General features: G+C 37.8%; 1 protein-coding gene across 1 annotated transcript in view; it reads right to left on the minus strand.

Moving 5' to 3' along the window:
* The window catches only part of Cenpp (centromere protein P), a 183,444-nt gene that overhangs the window by 163,101 nt on the left and 5,660 nt on the right, over positions 1 to 14,683 (minus strand). The window contains exons 2-3 of the mRNA XM_013026373.1: positions 8,900 to 8,975; positions 8,055 to 8,143 (exon numbers count right to left, since the gene is read on the minus strand). Of these exons, the coding sequence (XP_012881827.1) occupies positions 8,055 to 8,143; positions 8,900 to 8,975 (165 nt within the window). The remainder of the gene's footprint in view (positions 1 to 8,054; positions 8,144 to 8,899; positions 8,976 to 14,683) is intronic.

The raw sequence follows: 14,683 nt of genomic DNA on the forward strand, positions 1-14,683 counted from the left end.
AGCAATGTCCAAACTTGACTAAATGTAAAACAGATGTTATGGATTTTGTTCACAAAATGTTGGCAGGAACACATTTCAATTTCAACTAAGGCAATCAAAAAACTAAAATAACTCTGAAAGTCTCCTTCTTAAGAATAAAGGAAAAAAGTAAAGAGGAAATTTAGGATTAAAAACTCTAAAATGTTCTTCTAAAAATAAATTGTTACAAACATTAGGTCCAAAGTCAGATATATCTCAGATGTTAATTCACTAAAATATTATCAGCCACTCTCATTTATCGTTGGTGGTAATACAAATAAATATGATTGTTCTGGAAAAAATTAGTCATTTACTATATATTTAAACATACTCTCATCATATGACTAAGTGGTTCCACATTTGGTTACTTATACTACAGAAAGGAAAATTTAGATTCACATGAAAACCTACAGGAATGTAGAACCTGTAATTGTATATATATGTACTCATTATTCCCTCATTTATCCTTTGGGGGATGACAATTCCAAGAGCCCCAGTAGATGTCTAAAACTGTCAATAATATCACATATATTATATGTTTTCCTACATGTACATAACCATTATAATATTAAATTTACCAATTATATCCAATAATAGAACAATTAGAACATTGTACTATAGTAAAAGTTATGTCAGGCTCAGTGGTAGAGTGCTTGCCTTACATGCATAAGTCCCTAGGTTCGATTCCTCAGCACCATGTAAACAGAAAAAGCCAGAAGTGGCACTGTAGCTCAGGTAGTAGAACTCTAGTCTTGAGCTGAAGAGCTGAGAGACAGCACCCATGCCCAGAGTTCAAGCCCCACAAGTGACAAAATACATACATAAATATAAAAGTAAAAAAAATAGGAGTTATGTGAATGTATCTTTTTGAAAGAAGACAAATACGAACATTTTCAGGCCACAATGACTACAAGTCACTGAAACTAATGTAATACCTCGAATAAAAAGGGAATATTGAACAGATATACGCATTCATACATGGAAATATTATCCTGTTTATACTATAATGTAAAAAGTACATATACATAGGATACCATAGTACATATTGATAGATGAGTGACTAAACAAACTCTAATAGAGTGAAACACTATTCAGAAATGAAAAGGGACTGGTACCAGTGGCTCATGTTTATAATTCAGGAGCTGAGATCTGAGGATCATAATTCAGAGCCAATCTAAACAGTCAAATCCTCAAGACTCTTATCTCCAATTAAATAGCAAAAAGATGGAAGTAGAGGTATGACTTAACTGGCAGAGCAACAGCCATGATTGAAAAAACAACAGCAGGCAAGCAAGCAGAGACAGAGAGAGAGAGAGAGAGGAAAAAGAGAGGAAGGAAGGAAAGAAGGAAGAAGGAAGGAAGGAAAGAAAGGAGGGAGGGAAAGGAGGGAGGGAAAGAGAGAAAGGAAGGAAAGAAAGGAAGGGAGGAAGGAAGGAAGGGAGGAAGGAAAGAAAGGAGGGAGGGAAAGGAGAGAGGGAAAGAGAGAAAGGAAGGAAGGAAGGGAGGGAGGAAGGGGGGAAAGAAAAGAGCAAGAAAGTAAGAAAGAAGGGGAGAGAAAGAAAGAAAGAAAAAATGAAAAAGAAAGAAATGAAAAGACAAAGTCCAGGCATGGTGATTCATACCTATAATCGCAGCTACTTGGAAGAGAGAGGAAGGAATCACAGTTCCAGATCAGCATAGGGGAAAAGTTATGAGATACTCATATCAATAAATGAAACAGGTGGGTATGGTAGTATATGCTAATAATTCCAGCTATGCAGGAAGCAGTAGATAGTAGGATCAATGCCAGAGGCCAGCCCCACACAAAAACATAAGGCCCTATCTGAGAAATAACTAAAACAAAAACAAACAAAAAAGATTGAGAGAACTGAGCATGTGGCTTAGTGGTAGAATGCTTGCCTAGCATGCATGAAGCCCTGGGTTCGATTCCTCAGTACCATTTAAACAGAAAGAAAAAGTCAGAAGTGGAGATGTGGCTCAAGTAGTAGAATGCTAGCCTTGAGCAAAAGAAGGACAGGGACAGTGCCCAGGCCCTGAGTTCAAGCCCCAGGACTGGCAAAAAAAAAAAGAAAAAGAAAAAAAAAAGCAAGGACATAATTCAAGCAATAAGAGCCTAGCAAGTTATAGGCTTTAAGTATTGCAAAAAAAAAAAAATAAAACAGAAATCTTTAATTCCCATACTCTGGGTAGCAAGAAATTTTCTTTTTTCCCATTACTCTCAATTTTCTCCTGTTACACTAAAATAAATCCATGTTAAAACTTTCACCTTTTGAGACTCTCTTTTGAGAAACAAATTGAAATGCTTTTACATGAGTGGATATGACAGACCTGTGATTTTTGTATGGAAACTTGAAGCTGGGGAAACATCTCATCCATTATCCAGTGACAAACTGGATAGCTGGAGCCAAGAGTTGAATCTCAAAAAACAAAGGAAACAAAGATGGTAACCACTATTAATCATCCTTGCAATTTGCTATTAGGGTGCATGTTAAAGAATTGGAACTTTTAAAAAGGATTAAAGAAAAATAAACTAATTTATTATCACAATACAATATGGTCTTAATAAAAGTCTTGGCCACTCTTTAAATGGGAGTTCTGATTTTAATACTATTCTCCAGCTATACTCACTTTGTAAAAGGCAGGAAAAATGGTCTGAAATTCTCCAGGCAAAGCTTTTTCTATGGCAGAAATCTCATTACAAAGAAAAAACTTGGATGCTATTCCAAGCACCCTGGGAAATTAGATGGATTTAAGGTTGTAACTGCTCCTTTGCCCATTTCTTAACTGGGTTATTAATTTTTTGAAGGTTCGGTTTCATGAGCCCTCTGTATATTCTAATATTACTAGGCCCTTTTCTGAAGTATAGCTAGCAAATATTTTCTCTCATTTTATAGGCTTTTAGCTTACTGTCCTTTGATATGCAGAATCATGTGTGTTTATACCAGTCCTAGGGCTTAAACTCAGGGCATGGGTCTGTCCCTGAGTTTCTGTGCTCAAAGCTGTTGAGCCACTTGAGCCACAGCTCCATTTCTGGCTTTTAAAAGTTAGAGGTAAGAGTCTTATAGACTTTTCTGCCCAGGATGGCTTTGAACTCTGATGGTCAAATCTCAGCCTCCTCAGTAGCTAGGATTCAGACATAAATCACTGGTGCCCAGCTTGGCTTGATACAATCTCATTTGTCAATTCTCTTTCTGATTTGCTGAGCCCATAAAGTTCTACTCAGAAAGTTCCTGCCTAGGTCACTAAGTTACAATGTTTCTCTTCCTATAGTAATTTCAAGTTTCAGATTGAGGTCTTTGATACATTTTGAATTGCTTTAGTACAAGGTGACAGATATCCCCTTGGTTTTCTGCATGTTTTCCCAGCATCAGTTGTTCAAGATTTTTCTTAATATTTTTAGCTTCCTTGCCAATATTAGGTAGCTGATTATTTATCTCAGTGAAGAATGACATTGGGATTTTGTATAGATTGCTTTTGGGAGGATGGAAATTTTTATATTATTTATGCCAATACATCAAAATAGAATGTTTTCTCATTTCCTGGTGTTTTCTTAAATTACTTTCTTCAGTTTTACAGAAAAAATATCTAAATGTTGAAGAGGATGTAGAGTAAATTGAACTCTTGCATGCTGCTACTGGGAATACAAAATTGGACCACAACTCTGAAAATACTTTGATAGTGTTACGTAGCTACCATATGAATCAGCAATCTAATTTTTTCCTGAACAGGCTGAATACTAAATATCTGTGACGGTATTATGAAAGCAACTGCAGATATTATGTAAAAGAATGGTTGTGAATGTGTTTCTGAAAAGAATTTTTAAAATTTTTGTTGTAAAAATGATGTACAGAGGGGTTGCAGTTATATAAATACATGGAGTATATTTTTTTCTTCATTTTTTTGTTTTGAACTCTGGGCCTGAGTGCTGTCCCTGAACTCTTCAGCTCAAGGCGAGTGTTGTACCATTTGAGCCACAGCGCCACTTCCTGTTTTCTGGTGGTTAATTGGAGATAAGAGTCTCATGGACTTTTCTGCCAGGGCTGGTTTTGAACCTTGATCCTCAGATGTAGACTTCTGAGTAGCTAGGATTATAGGCGTGAGCCACCAGTACCTCATAGTGCATTTCTTTTTGAATAGTGTTACCTCTTCTCTCCTTTTCTCACAGTTGTTTCCCTCCCAACTCCCTCCTCTACAAGTTGTATAGATCATTTTCAACTTAGTGTTTAGTATCACTGTTGAATTAGTTGACCCTTTGTCCCACCATTTTTTTAGTTATTACAATTTATTATACTCAGTGATGATTAGATGAAATGTTGACTCTTTTCTAAAATTCAGAGGATTTGTTTATTAATGTTTTTTGGTTGTAAAAATACTGTACAGAGGGGTTACAATTACATGAGTAAGGTAATGAGCACATTTCCTGTGGAGCATTGTTACCTCCTCCTTTGGTTTTCTCCTACCATCCCTTCCCTCCCCACTTCCCCAATCCTCCCCCCCAAGTTGTAAACTTCATTTTCAACATAGTATCTTGTACATCTCTTTGTTACAATAGGTCAATCTGTATCCTTATTTCAGCATTTTGTTATTATCCTTACCCTCCCCAAATTAGAAAAATGTATATAAAGATGCAGGGCACCGACATCAAATACAGTGAAAACAGGGGTTATACTGTAGGGGAAGAACATATAAGAGAAACAAAAAAAATCACATAGTATATTTAAAATACATTAAAAACAATAGCAAGAAAGAAAAAAAACCCACTTGTTGTGTTCCTATCTTGGGGTTCATTTCACTTAACATCATCTTATTATGATCATATATACATAGCTTTTGACCTTTTCTGCTTGTCCTAAACATATGTTATTGCAATTAAGGGAAACCATGGCACCTATGTTTCTTTGGCCTGGCTTACTTCACTTAATATAATTTTCTTCAAGTCTTTCCATTTCCTAACAAATGGGGCAATCCTAGTACCTAGGAGGCTGAGATCTGAGGATTCCAGTTCAAAGTCAGCTCAAGAAGAAAGGTTTGAGACTATCTCCAGTTAACTAGCAAAAAGCCAAAAGTGAAAGTATGGCTCAAGTGGTAAAGTGACAGCCTTGAGTGAAAAAGCTAAGAGAGAGAGTGCCCTGGCTGAGTTCAAGCCAGCGAACAAAATAAAACCAAATCTCATATAATTTGGGTCATATGTAGATGTTAGACTTAAAAGACATACATATTCAGAGTTGTAGAGACCTACACAGAGATTATGATCCTAATCATGGGACTATGTAGGAAAATGAGGGAAGGAGAGAGAGAGAGAGGAAACAATATGAAGGGTAAATAACTACAGTGAACTATTTATGAAGAGAAGACAACAGAGGGTTATTCTGAACAAAATATTATACATGTCTGAAATGCCATAGTGAAATTCCTTAGTACATTAATACACTCTAAAACAAATGTGTCTCAGGAAAGTAAAACAGGCTCATATTGAGGCAGTGGGCACCTACTTGCTTAGCAGAAATGGGGAGGCTAAGGAAGAGGGTGAATGAAGATGAAATGATTGATATAGACTACAGTACTGAAAACAGATATATGAAAATAGAACAATGAAATTGTTTTGAAAAGTGAGAATGGGCCAGGAGCCAGTGGCTCATGCCTGTAATCGAGATGTGAGGATCAAAGCCAGCCCAGACAAGGAAAGTTCATGAGACTCTATCTCCAATTAACTACCAGCAAACTGGAAGTGGTGCAGTTGCCCAAGTGGTAGAGCTCACTTTGAGCTGAAGAGCTCAGGGACAGCGTCCAGGCCGAGTTGAAGCCCCACAACAACAATAACAAAAAGTGAAAATGGAGGAGAGTGGGATGAAGTTGATTGAGATACATTGTACATAGTTGTGAAAATGTCACAAGAAAACCTCTCCTGTATAACTAGTATATGCTAATTAAAATCCTCAAAAGATATTATGGAAGACTTGTCAATTCTATGAGATCTTGAAGATGATGGAAGGATACTTTTTTTTTTTGGGGGGGGGGGTCCGGTCGAGGGGCCTGAACTCTGGGCCTGGGCGCTGTCCCTCAGCTCTTCAGCTCAAGGCTAGCGCTCTACCACTTGAGCCTCAGTCCCACTTCTAGCTTTTTTCTTTTTGCTTATATGGTGCTGAGGAATCGAACCCAGGGCCTCAGGCATTCAAGGCTAGCGCTCTACCACTTGAGCCACAGTGCCACTTCTGGCTTTTTCTGCTTATGTGGTGCTAAAGAATTGAATCCAGGGCCTCATGCCTGCAAGGCAAGCGCTCTACCACTGAGCCATCTTCCCAGCCCCGGAAGGATACTTTTAAAGATCTGAAAGAAAAGCCAACCCATTTTTCTATAGCCAGCTAAAATATCTTTCAAAAGATGAAGGCACATAAAAGACCTTTCCAAAGAAACAAAAGCTAACAGAACTCGTAGCTAATAGACCAGCATAAGTACACACAGTGAGAAATATGAATCAACATAAAAATATGAAAAATGTTGGAAATGGTAAAAAAAGATAAATTTACACACAAAACTGTTTTCTTATTTTTAATTGTTTTAAAAATACTTGGCTTGTTTTAAAAAATAATTGAGTAGGCAAAAATATTCACAATATATGTAAAAACAAAATTTATGACAACACAAAGACAAAAAGAGAAGAAAAGAAAAGCATACTGTTATTCTTTTGTGTTTAGGTTATTTTAAGACAAACTTTCAATATTATAGTCCAAGATGGCATGGAACTCACTATGTAGCCAGGTTGACCTTAAACGCGTGATCTCTAGCCTCACCTTCCCAAGTGCTGGAATTAGTGGTGTGTGCCATCACACCTAGTTCTTTTTATATGTGACATGTTTATTGTGCAATGTGAAGACAGATTGTGATAAGGGATAACAAGAGGAGAGGCAAATCAATGAGCTAATAGCTAAGTTTTTCCTAATTAAAATTAAAGATATGAATTCTCATTCTATAAAACTACAGGTCTACTTACTAGTACTAAATTTACATATAGGAACATGATACTTAAGTTACAGAGATAAAGAAGAATTCAAAAAGAGAAGCAATTTACACAAGGTTAGAGTCTGGACTAAAATCCACATCCTCTGATCTATGTTCAACATCTTTTCTAAAACGCCACTCAGTTTTCAGAAGGGGGAAACCAAGTCTAGGAGAAGTACCCAAAATCCTGAGGCCAAGTATTTATTAAGTAGCTACAACATCCCCATTACCAAGGAGATAGATATCCTTCCTTTTGTAGTTTCCAGATAGCAGATGCTACTTCCAAAGCATGGCCAGCACAAAAGGACTATGTGAACTCTGTATGACACAATATATCCCTGCATTTCCTCTTACCCCCTCTCTGTCTTTTTTAATTCATACCTACTGGTTTCTCATATCAACTAAGCTTCCACATTCTCCCTTATGATCCAATTCCTAATATATACTTTGACAGCAAAATGTAACTCTCCCCTGTAGCATTTAAAATAACCACAATTTTAGACTTCTTTCAACTATTTGATTAGTATCTGACTTCTCACAAGACTGTAAATTCCATGCGGATCAAGAACTATATCTGAGCCTGGCGCTGGTGGCTCACGCCTGTAATCCTAGCTACTCAGGAGGCTGAGATCTGAGGATCGCGGTTCAAAGCCAGCCCGGGCAGGAGAGACCGTAAGACTCCTATCTCCAATAAACCACCAGAAAACCGGAAGTGGCGCTGTAGCTCAAGTGGTAGAGCGCTCGCCTTGAGCTGAAGAGCTGAGGGACAGTGCCCAGGCCCAGAGTTCAAGCCCCACGACCGACACACACACACACACAAAAAAAAGAACTATATCTGGGTTTGCTCATATTTTAATGCCTCAACACATACTGAATATGCAATAATATATACTAAAAGAGTCATAGAAAGAATGCTTAAATACAAACCATAATAGTAGTATTAGGCTTTGTAAGAAGCTCCATTTGCTTACTAAAAGAAAACTTAAGACTTTAGAATGATAGTAGTTCTCAAAATAATAAATCTGAAAATAGCTTACCTAGATACAAATTCACTTAATTCTGAATAGTCTGTGGGCTCCATTATTATGTTGAGGTCAGTAATCATAGAAGATGAATTCTCTTTAGTCTAAAGAAAAAAAAATTATGGATCAGAATGCAATAACAAAATAAAATAAAGGCAAAAACTTTGTAAAAGTGCAAACTAAATGCTTTCCAGTAAGAAAGGAAAAATCAAAAAAAGATAATGCATTATTTATAAGAATGAAATCAGACCCTAATCCATACTAAAAATCAAAATAAGGGCTGTGAGGTGGCTCAGTGGTAGAGTGCTTGCCTTGCATGCATGAGGCCTTGGGTTCCATTCCTCAGTACCACATAAGCAGAAAAAGCCAGAAGTGGTGCTGTGGCTCAACTGGTAGAGTGCTAGCCTTGAGCTGCAGAGCTGAGGGACAGTAGACAGACCCCAGAGTTCAGGCCCCATAACTGACACATACAAAAATAAATCAAAATAATTTCAAATGACTTGAATATTAAAATCATAAATACTAGGAGGAAGAATAAACATTTAACTCATTACTGAGCCACGAAAAATTTTCCCCTGTTGGTGGAAAGTAAACTAGTGCAATCATTTTGACAAGACACAAGACAATATGTTGGAAATGAACTTTATAACTTGGTGGGGGTGAGGGTAGGGGGAAACACTGAGAGGGGAGGGAAAGTAGGAGAAAAATGAGGGAGGGGAAACAATGTTCAACAAGAAATGTACCCACTACCTTACTATGTATGTAACTGCACCACTCTGTACATTACCTTAACAATAAAATTAATTAAAAAAAAGAAAATCAGTAACTAAAAATACATCTTTCCTATGACCCTGCCATACCATTATTGGGCAAATATCTGAAGAAGAGTAAATCAATATACCAGAAAGACACTCTATGGCCATGTTTATCGCAACACTGTTCACAATAGCCAAAGAGTAAAATTAGCCAAAATGCCCAACAGATGAAGGGATAAAGTTGTAGGAGATACACACATACACACACACACACACACACACACACGCACATGCACACACATGCGCACACACACAATGTAATATTACATAGCCATAAAGAAAAATGAAATCATGTCATTTGTAGGAAGAGATGGAATTGAAAGGCATATTGAGCATGATAGTAGGATAGCTCAAGCACAAAAAGAACAGATACATGTTTTCATCCATATCTAAAAGCAAGACCTAAAACACATACTTATTCAGGAATCTATTTGCATATATAATTGTAAAATGTGAAAAACATAGAACATGAGCCTAAGGTACTACTTATAAGAGGAAGGGAAGAAGAGAGTGAATAATTTGGAAATATGCTTGAACTATATTGAAAGCAGCATAAAGAACTGGCATTACTAACATGAACTACTGTACCCAGTCTGTCTTATTAATTTCCTTGCTTTTTATGGCATTTGTTTTTGTACTGTTACTGGGGCTAGAATGCAAGACCTTGTGCTTTTGCTCAGCTATTTTGCACAGCTGGCACTCTCTCACTTAGGCCACACCTCCAGTTCATGGCATTCTATCAGAATTTTACATTTTTGGTTACTTTGTCTAATATGATGATAAAAGAACTCTGTACCATCTTTTTGTTAACATCTATGGCTCCTATTTGTTGTTATGAATGGGAATAACCCTAGAAATTTTTGCCAGCTCCTAAGGCTAGAGTTCTTTTCTACAACTTAAGAATTGCACAGGAATGGAGGTAAACATATCCAGTCATGGTATTCAATATACACTATGTAAAAAAAATGAACTACACAACTTGTGGGCAGGAACAGGAGGGGGAAAATGGGAGAAAGCACCATTATTTTCATTAACTGACAAACTGGATAAATAAAATACACAATAGTATTATTCAACTAAAACAAGTGCTGACATATCATACAACATGGAAACACTGACTTTAAAAACATGTTAAATGGAAAAAAAAACTAGACACAAGAGAACATACTTTATGATTTCATGTATAAAATGTCCAAAAGAAGACAAATGCATAGAAAACAATATACTAGTTGCTCAAGGTTGTATGAAAAAAAGAGGAATATGAGGTTTGTAAGCTGAAGAAAAAGCTCTTGAATTTGCTAGAGTAGTGGTTACACTACTCTTAGATATGCTAAAAGTTATTGAATTTAAATGAACTTATCTTAACAGAGTAGTTACCAAGGAAGGAAATGAAAGAAGAAAACAAAATTCTCAGAAGCAAATCATACCTGTAGTTCAAGTATGTGGGGGTATATGTTAGATTTTGGCTTTTCACCCATTAAGATAGGCAGGTCACCCTACCAATTCTCAAGACTGAGATTTCACTGCTTACCATGTTTAGGTAAGTTGTGGACTATATTGAGTCCCTGAAATGTAGACTTCAAAATAATGACTTTCCATCCTCTCCTGTGGTCCTGATAACCAGGTCACTGCTCCCCAGTGGGCACACAAGGTACAATATCTTATTAAAATACTCTGAACCCAGAGCCCCTGCATTAATCTTAGTAGCTCATCTTTTTCTACCAGGGTTTAAAGCCTAGACTTCCCACTCTTCTCTACAACTTAAGAATTACACAGGAATGGAGAGAGGAAGGGTAAACAAATACAGTCATGGTATTCAATATACACTATGTAAAAAATGAACTATGCAACTTGTGGGCAGGAACTGGATGGGGAAAATGGGAGAAAGCGAATAATATACACTTCATACAGTGAAAAAAAGCTTTAATCACAAAATGTCAGTTTCTAAAACGTTGTAAGAAAAGGCCCTGTTAACAAAATTTATATATGTCTCATGAAGACCCTATATTAGGATTTCAGTGTTTTAATTCAAATGTTACAAAAAGCAAATTATCTTTAGAACCTATAAAAATTGAGAATGAATTCTTTACATTTAAAAATTTCCTACTTTAACATATGTGGAGATAAAACAATGACCTTTGGGGCTGTGTGCAGTGGCTCATGCCTATAAGTCTAGCTACTCAGGAGGCAGAGGTAGGAGGAACAAAGTCCAAGGCTGACCTAGACAAAAATATAAGAATAACAAACAAAGCAAAAAGGCTGGAGGCATGATTCAAGTGATACAGTGCCTGTCTAGCAAGTTTGAGGACCTGAGCTAAAACTTCATTTTGGCACAAAAAAGGAAAAAAGTTCCTATTTTTTAAATCATTTGTTCATTTCATTGTGTTTCAAGCAGAACAGATATACATAATCTGCCACTTTTCCTGCAAACTTGCACTCATTTGATTATGCTGCATGTACTATGGAAAGTTAATACAGTATGTATTAATTCTCCTCACAATTATTATAGTGCTGCCAACACTAGGCTACAAATTTGAGGAAAAGTTATGTTCAACCACCTTTGAAAACAACAGCTGCATTGATTTTCCTATAAAATAAGAGGGTTGGCCTAGATAATATATAAAGTAATTTGTGTTCTAACATGATTTTATGTCACTTTCGGTTCAATTTCATAAAATTAAATATATAAAACTTTGTAAAGTTACTTTTACTTTCAATTTTCTGACAGCTAAACATCTCCTTCTAGTGGACAGTTTGATTTTAGAAAATGAGATCACAGGGCCAGAGGTGTGGCTCAAGTCTAGCTATAACCCCAGTCCAAACCAAGCAAGCCAGCCTAGGGAAAACTTGAGACCCTAAATTCAAGCCCCAGTACTGCCAAGAAAACAACAACAACAAAAACCCAGAAGGGTTCTGTCTTCACTTTTTTTTTTACAAATCAATCTCACAGCAAAAGTGTGTTCAGTATGTAAAAATGGTAAAAACATCTTAGAAGGTACATTTGTAACCAACTGAAATTCCTGATTTCACTGATGTCTGCCACTGCTTCCCAAATCTTACTAGTTGTTTCTTCAAGAATCATAAAATTAGACCAGTGCAGGTAGTGCATGCCTTTAAGCTATTTAGGAGGCTGAGTTCTGAAAATCAGGACTCCAAGTCAGCCAGAGCAGTAAAGTCTATGACTCTTATCTCCAATTAACCAACAAAAAGTCAGATGAAGAGGTGTGAATCAAGTGGTAGAGTGATAGCTGTGAGCAATAAAAGCTAAATAAGAACACCAGGCCTTGAGTTCATGTACCAGTACCAGTCCCCCCCCCCAAAAAAAAAAACTTAAAATTAAAAATGCTCCAAGAGGGGGCTCAGTGGTAGAGTGCTTGCCTTGCATGCATGAGGCCCTGGGTTTGATTCCTCAGCACCACATAAGCAGAAGTGGGACTGTGGCTCAAGTGGTAGAGCGCTAGCCTTGAGCTGCATTGCTGAGGGATAGCACCCTGGCCCAGAGTTCAGGACCCACAACCGACCAAAAAAAAAAAAAAAAAAGCTCCAAGAGAAAATGAATTCTCTTAACACAGTCAGGGAGAGGGAGAGCATACTTCTGCATCACTTTGTTAGCAAAACCAACCAGTCTCCAAACACCTGTGTACCTTTTTCTTTTTTCAATACTGAGGTTTGCAATCAGGGCCTTATACTTGTTAGGCAAGGAACCCTCTAACACTTGAGCCATGTCCCAGCCCATTTTTGCTTTAGTTATTCTCAGGTATTTTGCTAGGGGTTGCCTCAGATCATGATTCTCCTACTCATATAGCTGGGATCACAGGTATGAAACATCACACCAACTTATTGATTTGAGATGGGATCTTACTTTTTCACCCAGGCAGTCTAGAACCATGACCCATCTGACCTCAATGACCATATCCTGAGTAGCTGAGATTACAGACATGAGCTACCCAATGGAACAACATACTTTTAAATGACAACTCACATTATAGAGTTTCTGCAATTACCATGTCCTGTCTTTCAAATAGTTCCTCTCAAACCTTTTTCCTCACAACTCCTAAAGTATATTGGACAAAAACTCCTAGTTGCCTCAATGTTTATTTTCATTGTTACCCCATCTATTCACTGGCTTAAGGCACCAGAAGTACCCAACTTTCCATATCTCCAAGCATTCAACCATAAAAAAATCATCCTAAAAGTGCAATGCCACTAGAAGCCTATTCAACACAGAACAGTCTCTTTTCAGTTGGATTTTAGACAAGCTTTCTGAGGATAAGACTAATTTTCCCCATAGCCTTACCTCTCCAGATAATCCATAAAGTAAGTGTAGAAAATATGAACACCTGCAGCAGAGAAGGCCCAAAAACCCTAAGATATACTAAAATGCCTCTCATAGTTTCTGGACAATATCTATAGTATAGCAGTTCTCAGAGAAGGAGCTGGACCTCAGTCTTATGACCACCAACCTCCCACAAGCTGCAGGCAGAATCCATTAATGTGTGCCAGTATGCAGAAGTGGAATGCTACCTCTCTGAGGTCAGGATCACCACAGATATAAAGAAAGAAAATACACTTGGTCCAATTATACAAACATCTACAATGGGAAAACCTAGAGTCCCCACACCATCCAAAGGAATGGACTAGGGTCCTGGCACAGCCTAACTAATCTAAATGAAGAATCCTGGTACCCGCCCCTTAGTGCACAAAGACAGCATTTCCACAGGACCTGCTGTGACTACTCTTTTGTCTGATGAGCTAAACCAAAACAGCTTCTTGTGTCTTTATTCTTGTCCATGGGCTGAAGAGGTGGCTCAATGTGGCAGAACACCTGCTTAGCAAGAGCAAGACCCTGAGTTTAAACCCCAGTAACAAAACACATACACATACACATACATAGACACACACAATATTAAACATGCTAGGAACTTGTGGTTCATTCTGATAATCCCAGCTACTCAGAAGACCTGAGAATTGTGTTTTGAAGCCAGGTTAGGCATCTTATGAGACCCTTTATCTAATCACCAAAAAGCTGAAGTAGAGCTGTGGCTCAAGTGGTAGAGTGACAGCTTTGAGCAAAAAAGCTAAGGAAAAGTGTCCAGGCCCCGAATTAAAGACCTAGTATGAACACATACACAAAAGAAATTTAAGGCTGGTTGCCAGAGGGTCATGCCTGGAATCCTAGCTACTTAGGAAGCTGATCATGGTTTGAAGCCAGCCTGGGCAAGAAAATCTATGATTGATTGATTGATTGATTGATTTTGTCAATTGTAGGGCTCTTTTGGCTGGGTGCTGTCCCTGCGCTCTTCCGCTCAAGGCAAGCACTCTACCACTTGAGCTACAGCGCCACTTCCGGTCTTCTAGTGGTATATTGGAGATAAGAGTCTCATAGACATTCTTGCTCCAGCTGGCTTTGAACTGCAATCCTCAGATCTCAGCCTCCTGAGTAGCTAGGATTATAGGCGTGAGCCACCAGCAACTGGCAAATCTGTGATTCTTAACTCCAGTTAACTACCAGAAAAAGCTGAAAGTGGAGCTGTACCTCAAGTGGTAAAGTTCTAGCTTTGAGCATAAAAACAGTGCCTAGGCTCTGAAGTATATACCCAGCCTTGGTCATCTCTATAATTATGTCTGGATCCTATCTTTTTAGAAACAGCCTTTGAAGGTGCCTGAGCCTATTCTGTATATCCTTAGCCAGTAAAGCTATAAACTATCATTCTGGTTTATTTTTTGTTTTTGGTCCGGTCGTGGGGTCTGAACTCTGGGCCTGGGTGCTGTCCCTCAGCTCTTCAGCTCAAGGCTAGCGCTCTACCACTTGAGCCACAGTGCCACTTC

This window comes from Dipodomys ordii, unplaced genomic scaffold (assembly GCF_000151885.1).
Source record: "Dipodomys ordii isolate 6190 unplaced genomic scaffold, Dord_2.0 Scaffold93, whole genome shotgun sequence".
Classification (NCBI taxonomy): Eukaryota; Metazoa; Chordata; class Mammalia; order Rodentia; family Heteromyidae; genus Dipodomys; species Dipodomys ordii.